This window comes from Balaenoptera ricei, chromosome 12, assembly GCF_028023285.1.
Source record: "Balaenoptera ricei isolate mBalRic1 chromosome 12, mBalRic1.hap2, whole genome shotgun sequence".
Lineage (NCBI taxonomy): Eukaryota > Metazoa > Chordata > Mammalia > Artiodactyla > Balaenopteridae > Balaenoptera > Balaenoptera ricei.
Window position 1 is genome coordinate 43,030,861 of NC_082650.1, and position 20,323 is coordinate 43,051,183.

The window sequence follows — 20,323 nt, forward strand, 5'->3', positions numbered from 1 at the left end:
TCATTGCGGTGATTGGGTGAGAGATGATGGCTTGGATCAGAGTGGGAAGATTGGATAGGAGAGAACAGAATGGGTCTGGAATATACTCGAGAAATAAAGCTGACAGGATTTACTGATGGTTTGGGGGTGGTAAATGAAGGAAAGAGGAATCAAAGATGATGTCTTAGTTGGCGCTTCAGTAATTATAATGGATGGTGGCGCCATTTTCTGAGGTGTGGAAGAATGTGAGGAAGATAAGTGGAATTAAGAGTCCTGTTTTAGCCGTGTGGCGTTTGAGATGCATTTGAGAGGTTCAGGTGAGATGTTGGGTATACAAGTCTGCATCTCAGTGGGGAGATGGGAAGGTGGAGGTAGGGATTTTGAGAGTTACCTGTGCCTGAATGGTATTTAAATGTGATCACATAGAGTATCGAGAAGACAGCAGAGGTTACCGTTTTCTGGTCAGATAGAGGAGGGAGGAGCCATCCAAAGAGACTGAGAAGGAGCAGCCAGTGAAGTAGGAGTACAGCCAGCAGAGTGTGGTGTTCCAGAGGAGAGGAGACTGAAGGAACGAGTCTGCACCACCAGAGCCGCATGCTTCCGAGAGGCCATGTAAGATGAGACGGAAGAGAATGGACCAGTGCCACTGCATACTTCCAGTGAGAGACTTAAAAATTTAAAACTAGTAGGGATTAAAGATTCTCTAATCGAGTCTGCACATTTTATTACATAGAATTGGTACATAAGTTCTCAGTGAGTGTTTGGGTTGCTTTCTTTGCCCTTACCACTTCTCAGGCTAGGGTGACCAGCTATCTGGGTTTGCCTGGGACATTCAGTTTTAAAACTAGCGGTAGTGTCTCCTGGGATGCCTTACATTGAACGGTCACTGAGTCTTGACTATAGGATTCTGCCTAGGGCATCTGAACTGGTGTAAGGTTTTAAATTACTTTAAAGAGATTTTAAATTACTTTAAAGATAGTAGATTCAAGATCAGGAACTTTGTTTTATGCCCTCTTTACATAGTAGATGTCTTCATTGCTTTATTGATGCTGTTTTAATACTAAAAGTTCGGAGTTCTGAAGTGAACTCTAGTTTTTAGTTAACCTTCTGAAAGAGAATGGGATGAAAAATTTGGACTACATTTCATTCATGTAAAGTTTAAAGTTTTCTATGAGGTGCTTACACTGTCTTGTAGAGGCAGATATCGTGTGTTTATTGATCATAATCAATATACATTGCTTTGTCATGACATTACTGAAGCTTTTTCATTAATTCTGATCATCGCATCTCATTTTAGGAATAATGTACTGAAAAGTTTAACTAGAAGTTAAGTTTTTAAATTTGGGGGTGTTATTTATAAATTTTCTCAAAACTTTGTTTTCGAGTGTTTTAAAACTAAACATTTGTTTTCATTTTGGCATTTAAATGTATTATGTAAAGCACTTAGGCTCCTAAGTATCAGAAAACAAAAGGCTAATTGAGAAATAATGAGCTTACTCTGCTTTCTTTGGAAGTCAGTGGCTATGTGAATTTTCATTAGGTCTAGCAGCATTAGGTCTAACAACTTTATTTAGGAATGTTTATTTTTATTGGGGCTTTTATTTCCTCCTGGACTGATGATCCTTCTTAAGTTTGGACATAATTTGCTACCATGTAGAATATTTTCTCTATTAATTGATATTATGAAATACTTATCTTCAAAGACAAAGGTAAACCCCTTTGGAATACGACTTGTTATACTCCCTCACGTTTGTAGTGGTTTTATTAAAAAAACCTCTTATTAGTTTTTATCATACCTCATTTTTTTCCAGTTTATAAACAGAAACAAAGGCTTATGAGAGACTAAATTAAATATGTGGCCCTCATTCCAAATAGCTACCAAAATACTCTTTTGAATACAGCATTTCATGTAACCAGAGTATAAGATAGGAATCTTTGGCCTGTCCACATATTGTAATCAACAGGCACATGATTTTTTTCATAGAAGGAGATAGTCTTACCTTTGTTGGTTGCTACCCTGACGCTCTTGAGTTCCTTGTTTTATATCATGAGTGAATATTACTGGTTTGAATTCATACTTTTTTTTTTTTTTTAGAAATTCACGTTCTTTTATTTATTTATTTATGGCTGTGTTGGGTCTTCGTTTCTGTGCGAGGGCTTTCTCTAGTTGCGGCAAGCGGGGGCCACTCTTCATCGCGGTGCGCGGGCCTCTCAGCATCGCGGCCTCTCTTGTTGCGGAGCACAGGCTCCAGACGCGCAGGCTCAGTAATTGTGGCTCACGGGCCCAGTTGCTCTGTGGCATGTGGGATCTTCCCAGACCAGGGCTCGAACCCGTGTCCCCTGCATTGGCAGGCAGATTCTCAACCACTGCGCCACCAGGGAAGCCCTGAATTCATACTTTTTATGTGAAAGGTGAACATCTTATTTATCCATCTGATCATTTTTCTTAATTGAGTTAATTTTAACCTCCACCTGAACCAACCTAGTTTAAAACTCTTCCTTGTTATACTCAAATTGAAAGTAAGGAAATTTAGAATTACATCTGAAGACTATAGTCTTATACCTTTTGTGGTAATGTTTTTTAAAATTATTTTTATTAATTTTAGTAATAATGGTACTAATAAGTAGTCGTAATAGTTAATGAACGTCCAGATTTCTTTTTTTATGTTTAGAAAGCAAAGAATACTAGGTGTTGATTACTTAAAATTCGATTTAAATCCTTAAATGCAAGAAAGCCAATTAACTTAGATTGAGGTAGATTTTTTTCCAGTTTGATTGAGGTGTAATTGATATATAACGTTGTATTAGTTTAAGGTGTACAATATAATGACTTGCTGTATGTATATATTGCAAAATGATTACCATAATAAGTTTAGTTAACGTCCATCACCACACATAGTTATGGGTTTTTTTTCTTGCGATGAGAACTTTAAAGATTTACTAATTTTAGTAACTTTTAGATATACAGTATAGTATTGTTAACTGTAGTCGCCATGCTGTACATTATATCCCCAAAGTTATTTCTCTTATACCTGGACGTTTGTACTTTTTGACCACCTTCACCCATTTCCCCCACCCTCCCACCACCTGCCCCTGGAAGCCACCAGTCAGTTCCCTGTCTCTATGAGTTTGTTTGGTTTTCGATTCTACATATAAATGAGATCATACAGTTTTTGTCTTTCTCTGTCTGGCATATTTCATTTATTGTAATGCCCTCAAGGTCCATTCATGTTACAACAGGATTTTCTTCTTTTTATGACTGAATAATATTCCATTCTGTACAAATGCATTTTCTTTAGTCATCCATCTGTTGATGGGCCCTTAGGTTGTTTCTGTGTTTTGGCTATTGTACATAGTGCAGCAGTGAACATGGGGGATGCAGGTATCCCTTTGGCATAGTGATTTCATTTCTTTTGGGTATATACCCAGAAGTGGGATTGCTGGATCATATGATAGTTCTATTTTTAGTTTCTTGAGTAACCTCCATACTGTTTTTTTTTTTTTTTTTTAAAGTAATAACTAGGATTATTACTTATAACATTATACCAGAACATATAAGATTTTTAGAAATTTCATGTAATGTCTGAAACATTTATATTAACATATTTCCATACAAGTACAAATATAAGATTTTTAGTAATTTCATGTAATGTCTGAAACATTTATATTAACATATTTCCATACATATTTCCATACAAATACAAATATGATTTTTAGAAATTTCATGTAATGCTCCATACTGTTTTATGGTGGCTGCACCAATTTACATGCCCACCAATAGTATGCAAGTTTTCTCTTTTCTCCACATTCTTGCAAACACTTGTTATTTCTTGTCTTTTTAATAATAGCCATTCTAACAGGTATGAAGTGCTATCCCAGTGGTTTTGATTTGCGTTTCGCTGCTAATTAGTGATGTGGAGCACCTTTTCATGTACCTGTTGCCATTTGTATGGCTTCTTTGGAGAAATGTTTATTCAGTTCCTCTCCCCATTTTTTGATCAGATTGTTTTTTTTCTATTGAGTTGTATCATTTACTTCTATATTTTGGATATTAACCCCTTATAAGATAGATGACTTGCAGATATTTTCTCCTATTCATCAGATTGCCTTTTCATTTTGTTGATGGTTTCCTTTGCTGTGCAGAAGTTTTTAGTTTGATGTAGTATACTTTTTTTTAAATTAATTAATTATGTATTTATTTATGGCTGTGTTGGGTCTTCGTTTCTGTGCGAGGGCTTTCTCTAGTTGCGGCAAGCGGGGGCCACTCTTCATCGCGGTGCGCGGGCCTCTCAGCATCGCGGCCTCTCTTGTTGCGGAGCACAGGCTCCAGACGCGCAGGCTCAGTAATTGTGGCTCACGGGCCCAGTTGCTCTGTGGCATGTGGGATCTTCCCAGACCAGGGCTCGAACCCGTGTCCCCTGCATTGGCAGGCAGATTCTCTGCCACTGCGCCACCAGGGAAGCCCTTTATTTTTACTTTTTGTTGCCTTTGCTTTTGGTGTCAAATCCAAAAAAATCATTGCCAAGACTGATGTCAAGGAGCTTACCCCCTGTGTTTTCTTCTAGGAGTTTTACGGTTTCAAGTCTTACATTTTTAACCCATTGAGTTGATTTTCATGTATGGTGTAAGATAAGGTCCAGTTTCATTCTTTTGCATGTGGTTGTCCAGTTTTCTCAATACCATTTATTGAAGAGACTATTTCTGGGCCCTTTATTCTGTTCCATTGATGTATTGTGTCTGTTTTTATGCCTGGCACTTTAAAAAATATCTTTACATATTAATTCATTTAATTATCACAACAGCCCTATAGGATAGATACTATAATTTTTTTTTCTCTTCTTACATATGAAGAAACTGAGGCACAGATTGGCTAAGTGACTTACTCAAGATCTCACTGCTTACAAGAGTGGTACAGAACTTGAACCCAGGGAGTCTAGTTTCATAGTCCATATTCTTTTCCACTAAGCTATACTATTAATTCTATAATTAAAGAAAAAACTATTGGAGTCACTTACCCTAGAGATAAACAGTACTGAAATGAAGTAGAAGAGTAGGGTGAATAACATAAATATTGCTATATTAAGTTTCTTTCACTTTAGCTAGGTATTTTCCAGTGTAGTACAAGATTTTCTGTTTTTGTTTTCCTGATTACTATTAATGTGAATATTTTTCTGTGTTTTAATGTTCTATTTAATTTTTTGGTGACTTTTTTGTGCCTTTTGACGCTATTGAAAATTGTTTTCCCACATTTATTAGGAATTTTGGCCAACAGCCTTTCAAATCACTTATAATTATTAGTGTATTTTTGTTTTGTTTGTTTTTATCTGCATTGGAAAATATTTACTGATCTTTAAATAGATACTTAAATGCAAACTGGCTCAAGGGATAGTTTAAAATCTCCTGGATTTTAAAACAAACCGACAACAACCAAAAACAAAACAAAACAAAAAAACACCCTGTTTTAATCCTTCTAAAACAGACTGTTTTTAAGATCTAATTATAAAGCTTCCAAAGTTTTAATTTTATGCCAGGAACATTTATAGGGTACCCAGTAGTTATAATGACTACATTATTGAGACCCTGTCTTAACTGTGCAGCTCTGTGCTAGAGACTAAAAAAAGTTGCCTTTTGGTGAGGAAGAAGAAAGTCATATACATATGGGTTAATATAATTTAGTAAATGCTGTTATGGTATTTTGAGTGATACATTGGGAGAGCACAAAGTAGTAGTTATTTTAATACCACCTGGAGAAATCAGAGAAAACATTTAGAGCAAGTTAATTCTGAATCAGGACTCTTAAAGAAGAGAGAGAAGAGAAATAGCGTGGAGTCACGAAAGAACCTGATCTGTTTGGAGGCAGTGGTTAGGTATGTGTGGCTACAGAGTGTAGGGGAGCTGAAGTGGGAGAGGTAGGAGTTGTAAAGTCTTAGAAAATGAGGTTGCCAGTTGGTGAAGAACTTTGCCAAAGTTAAGGAATTTGAGTTTTAAGCAAAAGAATGACGTAAATATATTTTCTGATAGTAGGGTAGAGGCTGGCTTGGGCAGAGTTACTCCAGCAGGACATCTGTGCAGCAGTTCAGCCAAAAGACATATGATCTGTGACACTGGGAAGAAGAGGAGAGAACTAATTCAGTGAATACTTCTGAAATTGACTGAAGAGTTTCAGAAATGGATTAGGTGTATGAGTTAAAGAAAAGAGATTTTTGTTGTTGTTGTATTCCCTGCATTTATTTCTTTTTAACTTGGTTTCTATTGATAGAATTGGGGCAGCTTGAAGGCTACTGTTCTGAACTTTGAGGAGAAGTACTTGTTAACATTTCAGAGATGTTATATTGTGAGATTTGTGTATCTTATGTCAAATAAGGGTAAATATGATTTGATATTTTCTGTTTTTTTCTGTTTTATTTTATTAAAAAAGGTTGGTCTCAGTGCACTGAATGGGTGATAACCTGCATTTTAAAAAACACTGTAATTTGTATTCATAGTTTGTATTGTATATTCAGCTTTTTATTTACAACTATAAATCTGCTTTGTCAATGGTGTTGTTTATTTTTTTGGCTTAGCATTGTCATTTAAAAAATTCAATAAGATTAGTTCTTCTAAGTGCAGTTACAATTATGTTTAGCATATTGTGGAAGACTTGATGTATGCATTTTTGTTTCCAATTTAGAAAAAAGCTTCAGAAAGAAAATAAAATATAATAGGTTACTTATTCATTTGATGCTAATCTTCCTGTTTTTCCAGTGTGAGAAATATTAGTAATTATTAAATAAGTTATCCCTGGGCATTCAGTATTCTATTTAAAATTATTGAAATTGGTATTAAAAAATGTAACATATTGTCTTCCAAAGAGAAGTCCCAATGTATGGTGTCTTGGGAATCTTTGCTGTTCTTGTAGAAATGTGTCTTTGTTCTAGAGAGAGCTGATTCTACACAGTCATTCAGTTGCTCTAGTATGATAGGACCTAGGTAATACCTTATTTCAGAGATCACTGAGCCTTAAAGTTTGTTTTTTTTAAGTGCATAGCACATATCTAGAAATTGAGTAATTCCCTTTTAGTAGTATAGTCTTATAACTATTGTGTGAGAAAATTTTCCTTGTATCACCTGGTAAGCATATTCGTGTCTAATTCTGACTGCTTTGTGATTCTGGATTACGTTGAATAGAGACACGCCATGTCATTCTTCTCAGATTGAATTCATTCAATCTAAATGAAAGATTAGAATGTTATTTCAATCATGACATTTTGTTAATTATCTTCAGTGTTCTAGGCACATAAAATATTGGATCTTTTTAAGAAAGTAGTAGTTATATTTAAAGGTTAAGACAAATGTGAATTCAGGCTAGAGGAGATCACCTTCTATAGCTAATTTCGTCATTTTGGGAAACCTGAATGAATTGCCTGTTCCTTTAAAAGGAAAAGTTTAGCAAAAATAAGATCATTGTGATACCATCATAAGCAAATTAAAATGTCTTACTGATTTAAAAGAATAAGATGCTGTTCTGAATAGGACATGTTTTCCCCATTGATTGATCGAATGATTTGTCTGATGTGATTGGACTTATTATATGCTTCCTTCTTCTAGAGTTCTTTTGATGAGGATACCTTCCTAGAAAAAGGACTGCACTGGTCTTTTGTCAAAGTATATGAGTTGCTGTGTTTCCCCGGTAGACTCTCCTACAGCTTTAAAAATTTTTTTCTTCTACTGGACTAAATTAATTGTGATATTGAAACAGACTTGTAGCTATCAACCAAAACAAAGAACCAGTCTGTTCTAAGTTCTTTACTTTGAAGAAATTTTTTTCCTTTTAAGTGTATAAATATAATTCATTTTGTAAACATTAATTTGTAGTTTTGAATTTTTGAACATTTAAAAAAAGTTATGGTAGTTTGATTTATGTGTTAGAATGTACGCCTTTTGTTCCAAATTAGGCCAAGTAAGTTGTATACCCATTTCTCGGAAAACATATCTCCAAAGACTTTCATTAATAGTTACTTAGCACAGGTATAGAATAACTAAGAGGTACTTAATAAGTAAATTATTTGGTTTATTAGTGGTGGGGGTTAAGGATTAAAAAAATAAAGCTTATTTTTCTGATTATTAAAGTAATAATACAAAGCATAAAAGTCGAAGAAATTACCAGTGATCTTACCATCTAGAGAAAACCACAGGTAGTATTTTGATGTATTTCTTTCCAGTTGCTTTATGCAGTTTTTTTTGTTTGTTTGAATGTTTACTATATGCTGGCTGCAGCACTGAGTAAGATCTGGAACACATGGTCCTTGCCCTCAATGACTGTTACTACAGTCTAGAAGGAGGACTGATACAGGCACAGATAACTTCAGTTTGATATGGTGAGTGCTAAGCTAGAAACAGGGAAAAAAAGAGTTCAGAGAATTCCTAGACAATATGAAATCTGAGGTTATTTGTGAATTTCCCATTTATTAAATTTTATGTCTTACTTAGATTGACAATATAAGCATTTTATACTTTTAGGTCTTCACTATTTTAATGGCCAAAATTGTGTTCCCTTCTCCCTTTTGGTTTATTTGTAACAGTTCCTTATTAGAAATAATGCTTTAGGAACATTCTATAGCCCCATTGTCCCAAATGTTGGATTCTTTTCTTTTTAATTTAGCTTTATTGAGGTATAATTGATAAATAAAATTGTAATGTATTGAAGTGTAAATGTGATGTTTTGATATATGTATACATTGAGAAAGGATTCTCATTAGAGTTGATTAACACAGCCATCACCTCACATAATTACTTTTTTTTTTTAGTTGAGAACACTTAAGTTTTATTCTCTTAGCAAATTTCAAGTATACAAAACTTGTTAACTATAGTCATCATATTCTACATTAGATGCTAAGACTTAGCATAATATTCTGTTGTGTGTGTGTGTTTGTGTGTGTGTGTGTGTCTTTGGAAAAATGTCTATTCAGGCCCTTTGGCCATTTTTATTTGGGTGTTTTTCTGCTGTTGAGTTGTTCTTTATATATTTTGTATATTAATCCCTTATTGGATATATGGTTTGCAAATATTTTCTCCCCTTCTATAGGTTGCCTTTTCTTTTCTTTTTTCTTTTCTTTCCTTTCTTTCTTTCCTTCCTTCCTTCCTTCCTTCCTTTCTTTCTTTCTCTCTTTTTATGATGATTTTCCTTGCTATTCAAAAGCTTTTTAGTTTGATATAGTACCATTTATTTATTTTTGCTGTTGGTGTCAAAATCCAAAAAAATCATTGCAAGACCAATGTTAAGGAGCATACCTGTATGTTTTCTTCTAGGAGTTTTATGGTTTCAGGTCTTATGTTCAAGTCTTTAATCCATTTTGAGTTCACTTTTGTGTATGGTGTAAGATAGGGGAGCAGTTTCATTCTTTTGCCTGTGGCTGTCCTGTTTTCCTAACACCATTTATCCTTTCCCCTTTGTATATTCTTGGATCCCTGATAGTAAATTAACTCACTGTGTATGCATGGGTTTATTTCTGGGCTCTCTATTCTATTCCATTGATCTATGAGTCTTTATTTAATGACAATACTGTTTTAATTACTATAGCTTTATAGTATAGTTTGAAATCAGGATGTTTGACGCTTCCAGCTTTGTTCTTTTTCAGAATTGATTTGGCCATTCAAGGTCTTTTGTGGTTCTATACAAATTTTAGGATTGTTTTTTCTATTTCTGTGAAAAATACCATTGAAATTTTTATAGGGATTGCATTGAATCTGTGGCTTACTTTGGGTAGTATGGACATTTTAACAATATTCTTCCAATTTGTGAGCATGAAATATCTTTCCATTTATTTGTGTCTTCTTCAGTTTCTTTCATCTCAAGGTATTATAGTTTTTGGTGTGTGGATATTTTACTTCCTTGGTTTAATTTACTTCTTAGTGTTCTTTTCAATGCAGTTGTAAATGGGATTGTTTTCTTAATCTGTCTTTTCAATAGTTTATTGTTAGTATATAGAAACATAACTGATTTTTGTGTATTGATTTTTGTATTCTGTAACTTTACTGAACTTGCTGATTAGTTCTAACAGTTTTTTGGTGGTTTTCTATATATAGTATGTTATATGCAAATAGAGACAGTTTTACTGCTTCCTTTCCGATTTGGATACCTTTTATTTCTTTTTCTTATCTAATTGCTCTGGCTAGGACTTCCAGTACTTCATTAAGTAAAAGTGGTGAGAATCGGTATCCTTGTCTTGTTTCTGATCTTGTTCCTCAGCTTTTTCACTGTTGAGTATGATGTTAACTGTGGGCTAGTCATATATGGCCTTTATTGTGTTATGTTCCCTCTATACCCAGTTTGTTAAGAGTTTTATCTTGAAAGGATGTTGAATTTTGTCAGATACTTTTCCTACATCTTTTGAGTTTATATGATTTCTATGCTTTATGTTGTTAATGTGGTATATCACATTTATTGATTTGCATATGTTGAACCATCCTTGCATCCCTGGAATACATCCCATTTGATTATGGTGTATGGTCCTTTTGATGTGCTGTTGAATTAGGTTTGCTAATATTTTGTTGAGGATTTTTGTATCTATGTTATTAGGGATATTAGCCTGTGATTTTCTTGTAGTGTCCTTGTCTGGGTAATGTAGTGTCCAGTATAGGGTAATGATGGCTTCTTAAAAAGAGTTTGGAATTATTCTCTCCCTTTCCATTTTTTGGAAGAGTTTGAGAAGGATTGGTATTAGTTCTTTAAATGTTTGGTAGGATTCATTCCCTAGTGAAACCATTTGGTCCTGGACATATCTTTGTTGAAAGGTTTTTGATTATTGATTCAATATCTGTACTAGTAATTGGTCTGTTCAGATTTTCTTTGTCTTCATGATTTAGTCTTGGTAGGTTGTATGTTTCTAGGAATTTATTCACTTCTTATAGGTTGGCCAATTTGTTGGCTTATGATTGTTCGTAGCAGTTTCTTATGATCCTTTGTATTTCTGTGTGAGCAGTTGTAATGGCACCTTTTTCATTTGAGACTTTTTTTCCCCATAGTCATTCAGGCTTGTCAGTTTTGTTTATCTTTTCAAAATAGCTTTAGTTTCATTGATCTTTTCAGTTGTCTTTTTAGTCTATATTTCATTTATTTCCACTCTGATTCTTATTATTTCCTTCCTTCTTTAAACTTTTTTTTTTTTTAACGTCACCACGCAGCTTGCAGGATCTCAATTCCCTGACCAGAGACTGAACCCGGGCCACGGCAGTGAAAGCCTGGAATCCTAAATTAGTTCCTTCCTTGTACTAACTTTGGGGTTAGTTTGTTCTTTTTCTAGTTCCTTAAGGTGTAAAATTAGATGTTCATTTGAGCTTTCTTAATGTTGGCATTTATCACTATAAACTTTCCTCTTAGAACTGCTTTTGCATTCCATAAGTTTTGTTATGTTGTGTTTCCATCATTTGTCTCAAGATATTTTTTGATTTCCCTTTTGATTTCTTTTTTGACCCATTGGTGGTTTAGGAGCATGTTTAAGCACCACATGTTTGCGAATTTTCTGTTTTCTTCTTTTAATTGATTTATTTCATACCATTGTCATTGGAAAAGATGGCTTGATATGGTGTAAATCTTCTTAAATGTAGTAAGACTTATTTTGTGGCATAAGACATGATCTGTCTTGGAGAATGTTTCATGTGCACTTGAGAAAAAAACTGTGTATTTATATTCTTTTTCTGTCTCTATATATCTGTAGGAAGAGATTTATTATAAAGAATTTGTTCATGTGATTATGGAGGCTGGTAAGACCCAAGATCTGCTGTGTGAGTCAGCAAGCTGTAGACCCAGGGGAGTCAATGGTTTAGTTTCAAATTGAATTTGAAGGCCTGAGAACCAGGAGAGCTGATGTTGGAGTTTTATTCTGAAGGCTGACAGGCCTGAGACCCAGGAAGAGCTTATGTTTCACTTCCAGTCCAAAGACAGGGAAAAGCCAATGTTCTATTTTGAAGGCCTTTAGGCAGGAAGAATTCTCTCTTTATTGGGGGTGGGTCAACCTTTTGTTCCATTCAGACCTTCAGCTGGTTTGATGAGGCCCATCCACATATGGAGGGCAATCTGCTTTACTCAGTCTACCAATTTAAATACTAATCTCACCTAAAAATAGCCTCACAGAAACATGCAGAATAATGTTTGACCCAGTATCTGGCCACCCCATGGTCCAGTTATGTTGACACATAAAATTAACCATCATACATATGAATATGTGTTTGATGTTGTCTAAGAGTTTTGAACCATACAGGGGAATTCCCTGGCAATCCAGTGGTTAGGATTCTGTGCTCTCACTGCCGAGGGCCTGGGTTCAAGCCCTGGTTGGGGAACTAAGATCTCACAAGCCACACGGTGTGGCCAAAAAAATAAATAAATAAACCATACAGGTCAACTTGTTATCGAGTTCAAGCTCATACTGCTCACTGCACGACAGGCTGTTAAATCGAGAGATGAGTTGTCAGGGCAAGGAGTAGTGACTGTATCTGGAAAGCCAGCAAACTGAGAAGATGATGGGCTCATGCATCAAAGAACCGTCTTGCCTGAGTTAGAATTCAGGCTTCTTTTATACTAAAAGGGGAGGGAGTAAAGTCAAACATTTCCTGGTTCCAGTCGGCCTCCAGAGGGGATGTGTTAATTTCTTCCTACCTGTAGTCATTCACAGGTGGGCCTGGTCAGGATGTTTCCTGTGAGCTAAACCGAGGTATTTCAGCTTAATGCTCACTACCTGGGAGGCAGGTTTCCCAGAGATGGGCCATTATGTATAATTTAAGCTTATAGGAAACATCCCTTTAGTGATTAACTTGTAATAGAATGCAAAAGTTTCTTCCTTATTACAAACTGAGACTGTTTATTCTGGAAAAAGAAATCCAAAAAAGTTGTTGGTGTTGGTAGTCCTCAGATAACTTCAGTAATGCTCCCATGAATTTTCAGATTTAGGGCAGCAGGACTTGCTGGTATGTGCTCTAGGATGAACTAGAATTTCTTCTGAATAAAAGAATGAATTAACATGCTGGCTGGAGTTACTCATTTTGAATCAGCTGGATTTTAGAGGATATTTATCTATTAGAATAATTTTTTACTCTCGATCAGGGGTCTGCAAACTAGGGCCCATGGATCAAATCTAGCTTGTCATCCGTTTTTATAAATAAAGTTTTATTGCAACACAGTCATACCCATTCTGTTGTCTACTGCTGCCTTTACCACAATGGTGACAGAGTTGGATAGTTTTGATAGATATCAAATGGCTTGCAAAGGTGAAAATATTTACTGTCTGACCTTCAGAAAACTTCAGAAAAAGTTTTGTTGAGCCATTCTTCCTGGTAATAGTTAATGATTTAAGACTAATTATTGAAAATCTTCCTAGCTTCTGGTAGTAACACCATATCATTATCAGTGTTTTTTTTCTTTCTTTTTTTACTCCCGTTACTGGTGTGTATGTGTGTGTCGGGGGGGGGGGCTGGGGGGTGGGGTTGGGGGGCATTATATCCTTTTATCTACAAATGGTTTCCTCGGGCCAAGATTTGTTAACAATAAATGGGGTGGAGGTGTTGTGGCCTAAACATGTAATATTACTTTATACTGCTCAAGATGGTTATATTGTCTAAAAGCAAGAGTTTTTACTTTATTTCAGTCGTCTTATGCAGCTTTTGTAAAATTGTTAACCAGGAATCTGTTGAATTTACATATCTTGCTCTATAGCTGGTTCCTTTCAGAATCAAATGTTGATGTGTTGATGTAATCTGCAAATCAATATAAGTAATTTTCAGCATTTTCCCCAGAAGATGATAGTGTATAATCATCATCATCATCATCATCATCCCTAGTGATAGAGTAAATGTTCTGTAATGTATTTGTTCCTTTAGTAAAACATTGTAGTCAATGTTGACATTTAGACGTAGAGCTCCCTGGAAGCTCCTTTTTCCATATATGTAAATGTACAGTCTCTTCTCTAACCATGGAATCATACTATATATGTAGCGATACAAATGCTTTGCTCCCACACATACTTAATATTTTGGATGTCACTACATGTTAAAAAAAAAAGTCAGTAAAATTATTTTTAGCACTTGAATATTATCAACTAACTTACAGATACGTATTTTGTTTCTAGGCATTTATTTTTATTATTAAAGAAGTACTGTCCTTGTGCTTATATATTTTTATACTTCTCTATTACTTCTTTATAAAAATTCCTAGTAGGAGGTCTTATGTTGAAATTTACGTACATATTGAAATTTAGATACCTGTTTCCAGATGCCCTAATTTAGAAAGGTTCTATTAGTTTATATACCCACAAAAGTATGTGAACTTTCCCTGCACTTTGTTTGACATTGGTATTTCAAATATTTGCCAGTGGTATTTAATGTTATAGATAATTTAAAAATCTAAAAATAAAAACATTGTTGTCTTTTTCATTTCTCTCATTATTAGTAAGGTTGGACATCCTTTCATATCTTTATTTGCCATTTCCATGTTCTACCAGCCTATTTATGTTGTTTTCTGAGTATTCCTAAAAAAATTTCTCCAATTAATAGGTTTGCACTTGGGAGAGAAAGTAGTAGGCTGGTTGCCCTTTTTGATAAGGGTTTAGATAGGACTTTGAGTTCATTTAAAAGGAATATTACCTGAGGAGCTGTTTAAAGAAAATATCTTTGGTGCAGATTATAGACAAATCAGAGTTAGAGCAGATCTGGTGACAGAATGCCTTCACATGGTGATTTAATGTGTGAGTGCTTAGTCAGATGAATTAAGATAAGTCCCATTCTGAGATAGGTCTAGAATCTACAAAGTTTTAAGTGGTTGTTCTGGACCTCAAAGCTGGTAGAAGTGTTTCTTTGGCCACTGTTTTTTAAGCTTGAGTTAATTTAAATGTATATGACTTTTAAGGCTGCTTGTATACTTCATAGATAGATCTATAAAACTCAAACTTAATTTATAAATTATATTATAAATAGAAATTAAAGTTAATAATAATTTGGCATAATGTTTTATTAGAACTAGAACTTTAATGTTGGGGTTAATATGGTAGAAAATAGCTTCAGGTCTGGTTTTATTATTTTTTTTTTAAACAATTTAATATTTATTTATTTATTTGGTTGCACCGGGTCTTAGTTGTGGCAGGTGGGCTCCTTAGTTGTGGCATGCTAACTCTTAGTTGCAGCATGCATGTGGCATCTCGTTCCCTGACCAGGGATCAAACCCCGGCCCCCAGCATTGGGAACGTGGAATCTTAACCACTACACCACCAGGGAAGTCCCTGGTTTTATTATTAATCTCTTTATATATTTTGATATTAATAAAGAGAATGACTGTTCCTACGTGTGGTAAAAATGATGTAATTAATTTTGTGGATGTGTTTGTCATTTTGTGATTCTTATGTTTATTAAACTGGTAGAAAGCTCTCCTTGCATGCCAATTTCAGTAGCATGTAACATGATAATTCTGTAATGATGTTTTGTTTCACATCATGATGGTAAGTGCCCAGTCATTTCCGCTTTACTTAGAAGCAACTGCAATTACAAACATAAAACCCAAATGGGAGTATTATAATTATGTGATAATGTCTGCTTTAAGGTAGCTATTCACGTCATCTATAATATGCTTATTAATTTTCAAGGGTATAATTGAATTGAAGGCTCAAAATTCTTGTACAGAGCTTGTTAACTCCCACAAATAAGTCTACAGGCTTCAATTTTAGAGTCACTGTGTTAACCGTTGATAAAGACAGGTGCTACTATAGCTTTGTATAAAATTCAAGATTTAAAATTGCTCTTTCAAATTACTATAAACATTTTTCAGTGCTTGTCCTTTATTTCTGCACCTAATTTTTATGAACTTGTAATTAATAGTTCACAGAGTGACATTGGTCCATGGGTATATTTTGAGTGGCATTGTAGACAGTAAAAGAATGAAGTGAGCAAAAACGTAAAATGATGGATAAGTCAGAAAAAGGCAAATGTAAGTTAAATAAAAATGGACAACGTAAGTGAAAATAAAGATTATAAGAGAACACTGAAAAGTGATACATTAGCTAAACAATGAAGATTGAATGTAACTCAAAAGGGAAAATTAAGCAAAGAGCCAGGAAGATGCTCCGGTGTTAAACTTTTATCAAAAGATAGCTAAAGAAATAAAATCAATTAAAATAATGCAGAAGAATTTAAAATTTTAAGTGGTTAGGTTATAGCGGAAAAAAATAAAATTTTTTGACCTTCCATGAGCACATTCTACTTACATTGTCATGCAATATGATTTGATTAGATTTTCCCTGAGTCCCAATTCTCAGCTAATGCCTGTGTCTGGGATCACAGATGCCTACCTATCAAATATTACAAAGCAGAGTGCTGACATTTCCAGATGGATTGATGATAGAGTTGATATTTTAAATCAGACAGTAGTTCCATGTTTAAAAGTTCAATGTCTATAAGCAGAAATCAGAGCTCTTCAGCCAGAGGAAGCTGCTAAATCAGCATTGAATTTGTGTATGTGTGATAAGTAAGTTTATTTGGTGAATCTTAGATATCACCGATCTATTTAAATTATTTTTGGCAGAAAATAAGCTTATTTTACCTTATTTGCATTTTTTACAAGGTCAAAAGATGTCTTCTATCTACTCACAGACATTATAAATGTGTTAACTTCTGCGTATTTTCTTTTGTAGGCCCAGATTATTCTTCATCAGCATGGTTACCTGGTAATGAATCATTGTGGCAGGCCACAACTGTTCCATCTAACCAACGAAATAACCATATCAGGAGACATAGTATAGCTTCTGACAGTGGTGACACTGGCATTGGAACTTCCTGTTCTGACAGTGTGGAAGGTGAGCTGAATTCTTACTGGTTAGACGTGAATCTTTGTAGAATGGCTGTGATTGAGAAAATTCAAGAGATATGTTTTACTGTTCTAAACTAAGAAATTATAAAGTAGTGTTTGAATATTTAATAATGTTCAGTGTTGTTATATATCAAATGAAATTGTTCTTCTGATTGTATTAATTTTTCCTTCATTCATTTTTTAACTAAACTTTTTATTTTGAAATAATTGTAGATTCACATGTGATTTAAAGAAATAGCACAGAGATTCTATATACCCTTTATCTCACCCCCCACTTAGTATCTTGCAAAACTACACTTCAGTATCACAACCAGGATACTGACATTGATATAGTCAAAATACAGAACATTTCTATCACCACAGTATACCTTATTCTGCTCACACCCACTTCCCCTCCCTCATCTTATTTATTTATTTTTTTATTATTTATTTATTTGGCTGTGTTGGGTCTTTGTTTCTATGCGAGGACTTTCTCCAGTTGTGGCGAGTGGGGGCCACTCCTCATCGCTGTGCGCAGGCCTCTCACTGTCGCGGCCTCTCCCGTTGCGGAGCACAGGCTCTAGATGCACAGGCTCAGTAGTTGTGGCTCACGGGCTTAGTTGCTCTGCGGCATGTGGGATCTTCCCAGACCAGGACTTGAACCCATGTCCCCTGCATTGGCAGGCAGATTCTTAACCACTGCACCACCAGGGAAGCCCCCCCCTCCTTCTTAACTCTTGGAAACCACTAATCTCTTCTCCATTTCTGTAATTTTGTCATTTCGGGCGTGCCCTATAAATGGAATCATACAGTATGTAACCCTTTGGAATTGGCTTTTTTCTCTGGAGATTGATCCAGGTTGTTGTGTGTATCAATAGTTCATTTCTTTTTATTGCTGAGTAGTAGTTAGCAATGGTGGTATTGGATAGACCACATTTTGCATAACCATTAACCCACTGAAAGACATCTGGGTTGTTTCCAGTTTTTGGCTATTAGAAATAAAGCTGCTATAAATATAAACATTCATGTACAGGTTTTGGTGTGAACACATGTCTTCATTTCTCTGTGGTAAATGTCCAGGAGCACAGTAGCTGGTTGTATGGCAGTTGCATGTTTAGTTTTTAAAGAAACTGTCACACTGTTTTCCAAAGTGACTATTCCATTTCCATCAGCGGTGGAAGTGGATCAGTATGGGTGATCTAACTTTCTCTTCATCCTTGCTAGCCCTTGGTGGTTTTTATTTTAATTAATTAATTAATTAATTTTTTCTTTGGTGGTTTTTAAATTTTAGCCTTTCTGATAGGAATGTAGTGATATCTCATTGTGGTTTTAATTCTCATTTTCTTAAAGATTAATAATGTTGAACATTTTTTCACATGCTTATTTGCCTTCTGTATGTTCTCTGTTGAAATGTTCTTCATGTCTTTTGCCCATGTTCTAGTTGGATTTTTTTCCTTTTTTTCTGTTGAGTTTTAAGAGTTCTTTATATATTTCAGATACTAATCCTTTGTTGGCTATTCTGTTTGTAAACGTTTTTTTCCAGTCTGGCTTGTCTTTTTTTTTTTTTTTTTTTTTTAAAGATTTATTGATTGATTGATTGATTGATTGCTATATTGGGTCTTCGTTTCTGTGCTAGGGCTTTCTCTAGTTGCGGCGAGCGGGGGCCACTCCTCATCGCAGTGTGCGGGCCTCTCACCATTGCGGCCTCTCTTGTTGCTGAGCACAGGCTCCAGATGCGCAGGCTCAGTAATTGTGGCTCACGGGCCGAGCCGCTCCGCGGCATGTGGGATCTTCCCAGACCAGGGCTCGAACCCGTGTCCCCTGCATTGGCAGGCAGACTCTCAACCACTGCGCCACCAGGGAAGCCCTCTGGCTTGTCTTTTCATCCTCTAACAGTGTCTTTTGCAGAGCAAAAGTTTTTAAGCTTGTGAGTCCAGTGTATCAGTTTTTGCCTATATGGATTGTGCTTTTGGGGTCAAGGCTAAGTAAGAACTCTTTGCCTAGTCCCAGATCTTGAATATTCTTCTTTTTTTTCTTTTTTCTAAAATTTTAATCATTTTATGTTTTCCATTTAAGTCTGTGATTCATTTTGAGTTAATTTTGTATAATGTGTGTATGTTTGGGTGTCCCTGAGGCCAGTCTTAGGCTCAATTATTTGCTAGAACTCAGAAAAGCTGTTATACTAATGGTTATGGTTTTTTTTTTTTACAGTGAAAGGTTACAGATTTAAATTAGTAGTAGAAAAAGAAGCAAAGGACAAGGTCCAGGAGACAGCAGGTCCAAACTTCCAGTTGTCCTCTCCCAGTGGAGTTGTGTGGACAGTGATTAATTCTCTCAGCAGTGGTGTGTGATACCACATACAGAGTATTGCTCACCAGGCGAGGTCATCCAAGCCTTGGTGTCCAGGATTTTTATTGTGGGTAGGTTATGTTGGTATGGTTGACTGCCTTTGTGGATGACCTTAGACTCCAGCCCTTGAGAAGTCAAGCTAATATTACATGGTTCAAGGCTCCAAACATATATCACATTTTTAGCATGGACTATATGGAGTCACTCAAGGTCCCCAGATAAACAAAGACACTCTCATTAGGCAGGATATTTCAAGGGTTTAGTGGTTGCATCTTAGGAGCCAGACAAGGGCCAAACCTTTCTTGGAATGCGCAGACGGTGGAAAACTCAGACATGCTGATCCTTTCTGCACAGTGTGAGATTTTTAGATTAAGGTTCGTTTTCTTTGCCTAATAAATCTTGAAACCAGAATAATTCCCACTTTATTCTTTTTTCAAACTTGTTTTAGCTATTCTGGTTGCTTTGCTTTTCTATATAAGTTTTAGAATAATTCTGTCTATATCTACAAAAAATCTGGGAGTTTAATAGGAATTGTGTTGTCCATATATCAGTTTGGGGAGAATTGCCGTCTTGACTCTGTTGAGTCTTCTAATCCGTTAACATGGTATGTTTCTCCATTTATTTAGATCTTAATTTCATTCACCAGTGTTGTATAGTTTTCAACATACATGTCCAGTACATATTTTGTTAGATTTATAGCTAAGTATTTCATTTTTGGAGGAGTGATTGTAAATGGCATTTAATTTTCCAATTTTGGTATCAATATGTTAATTGTATCTTGTGACATTGCTGAACTCTTTGGTTCTAGGAGGCGTTTTTGGGTATATTTCTTGGAGTTTTCTCTGTAGACAGTTATGTCATCTATAAGTAGGAATGTTTTTCCTTTTGATATCAGGCTGATACTAGCTTTATAAAATGAAATGGGAAGTGTTCCCTCCTATTTTCTGGAAGAGATTGTGTAGAATGGTGTTAATTCTCCTTTAAATGTTTATTAGAGTTCTTCATCTGGGCCTAGAATTTCTTTTTTTATAGTTTAAAATCATGAATTAAATTTCCTTAATAGTCATAGAACTATTCAAATTATTTTTCATGTTGGATGAGTTGTGGTAGTTTGTTTTTTTTTTTTGAGGAAGTAGTCCATTTTGTCTGTTGTCAAATTTGTGAATGTAGAGTTGTTCATAGCATTCTCTT

General features: G+C 35.2%; 1 protein-coding gene across 8 annotated transcripts in view; it reads left to right on the forward strand.

Moving 5' to 3' along the window:
- The window catches only part of CEP85L (centrosomal protein 85 like), a 273,038-nt gene that overhangs the window by 122,433 nt on the left and 130,282 nt on the right, over window positions 1-20,323 (forward strand). For all 8 annotated transcript variants that reach the window (XM_059941329.1, XM_059941334.1, XM_059941336.1 and 5 more), the window contains one exon: window positions 16,629-16,790. In XM_059941329.1, the coding sequence (XP_059797312.1) occupies window positions 16,629-16,790 (162 nt within the window). The remainder of the gene's footprint in view (window positions 1-16,628; window positions 16,791-20,323) is intronic.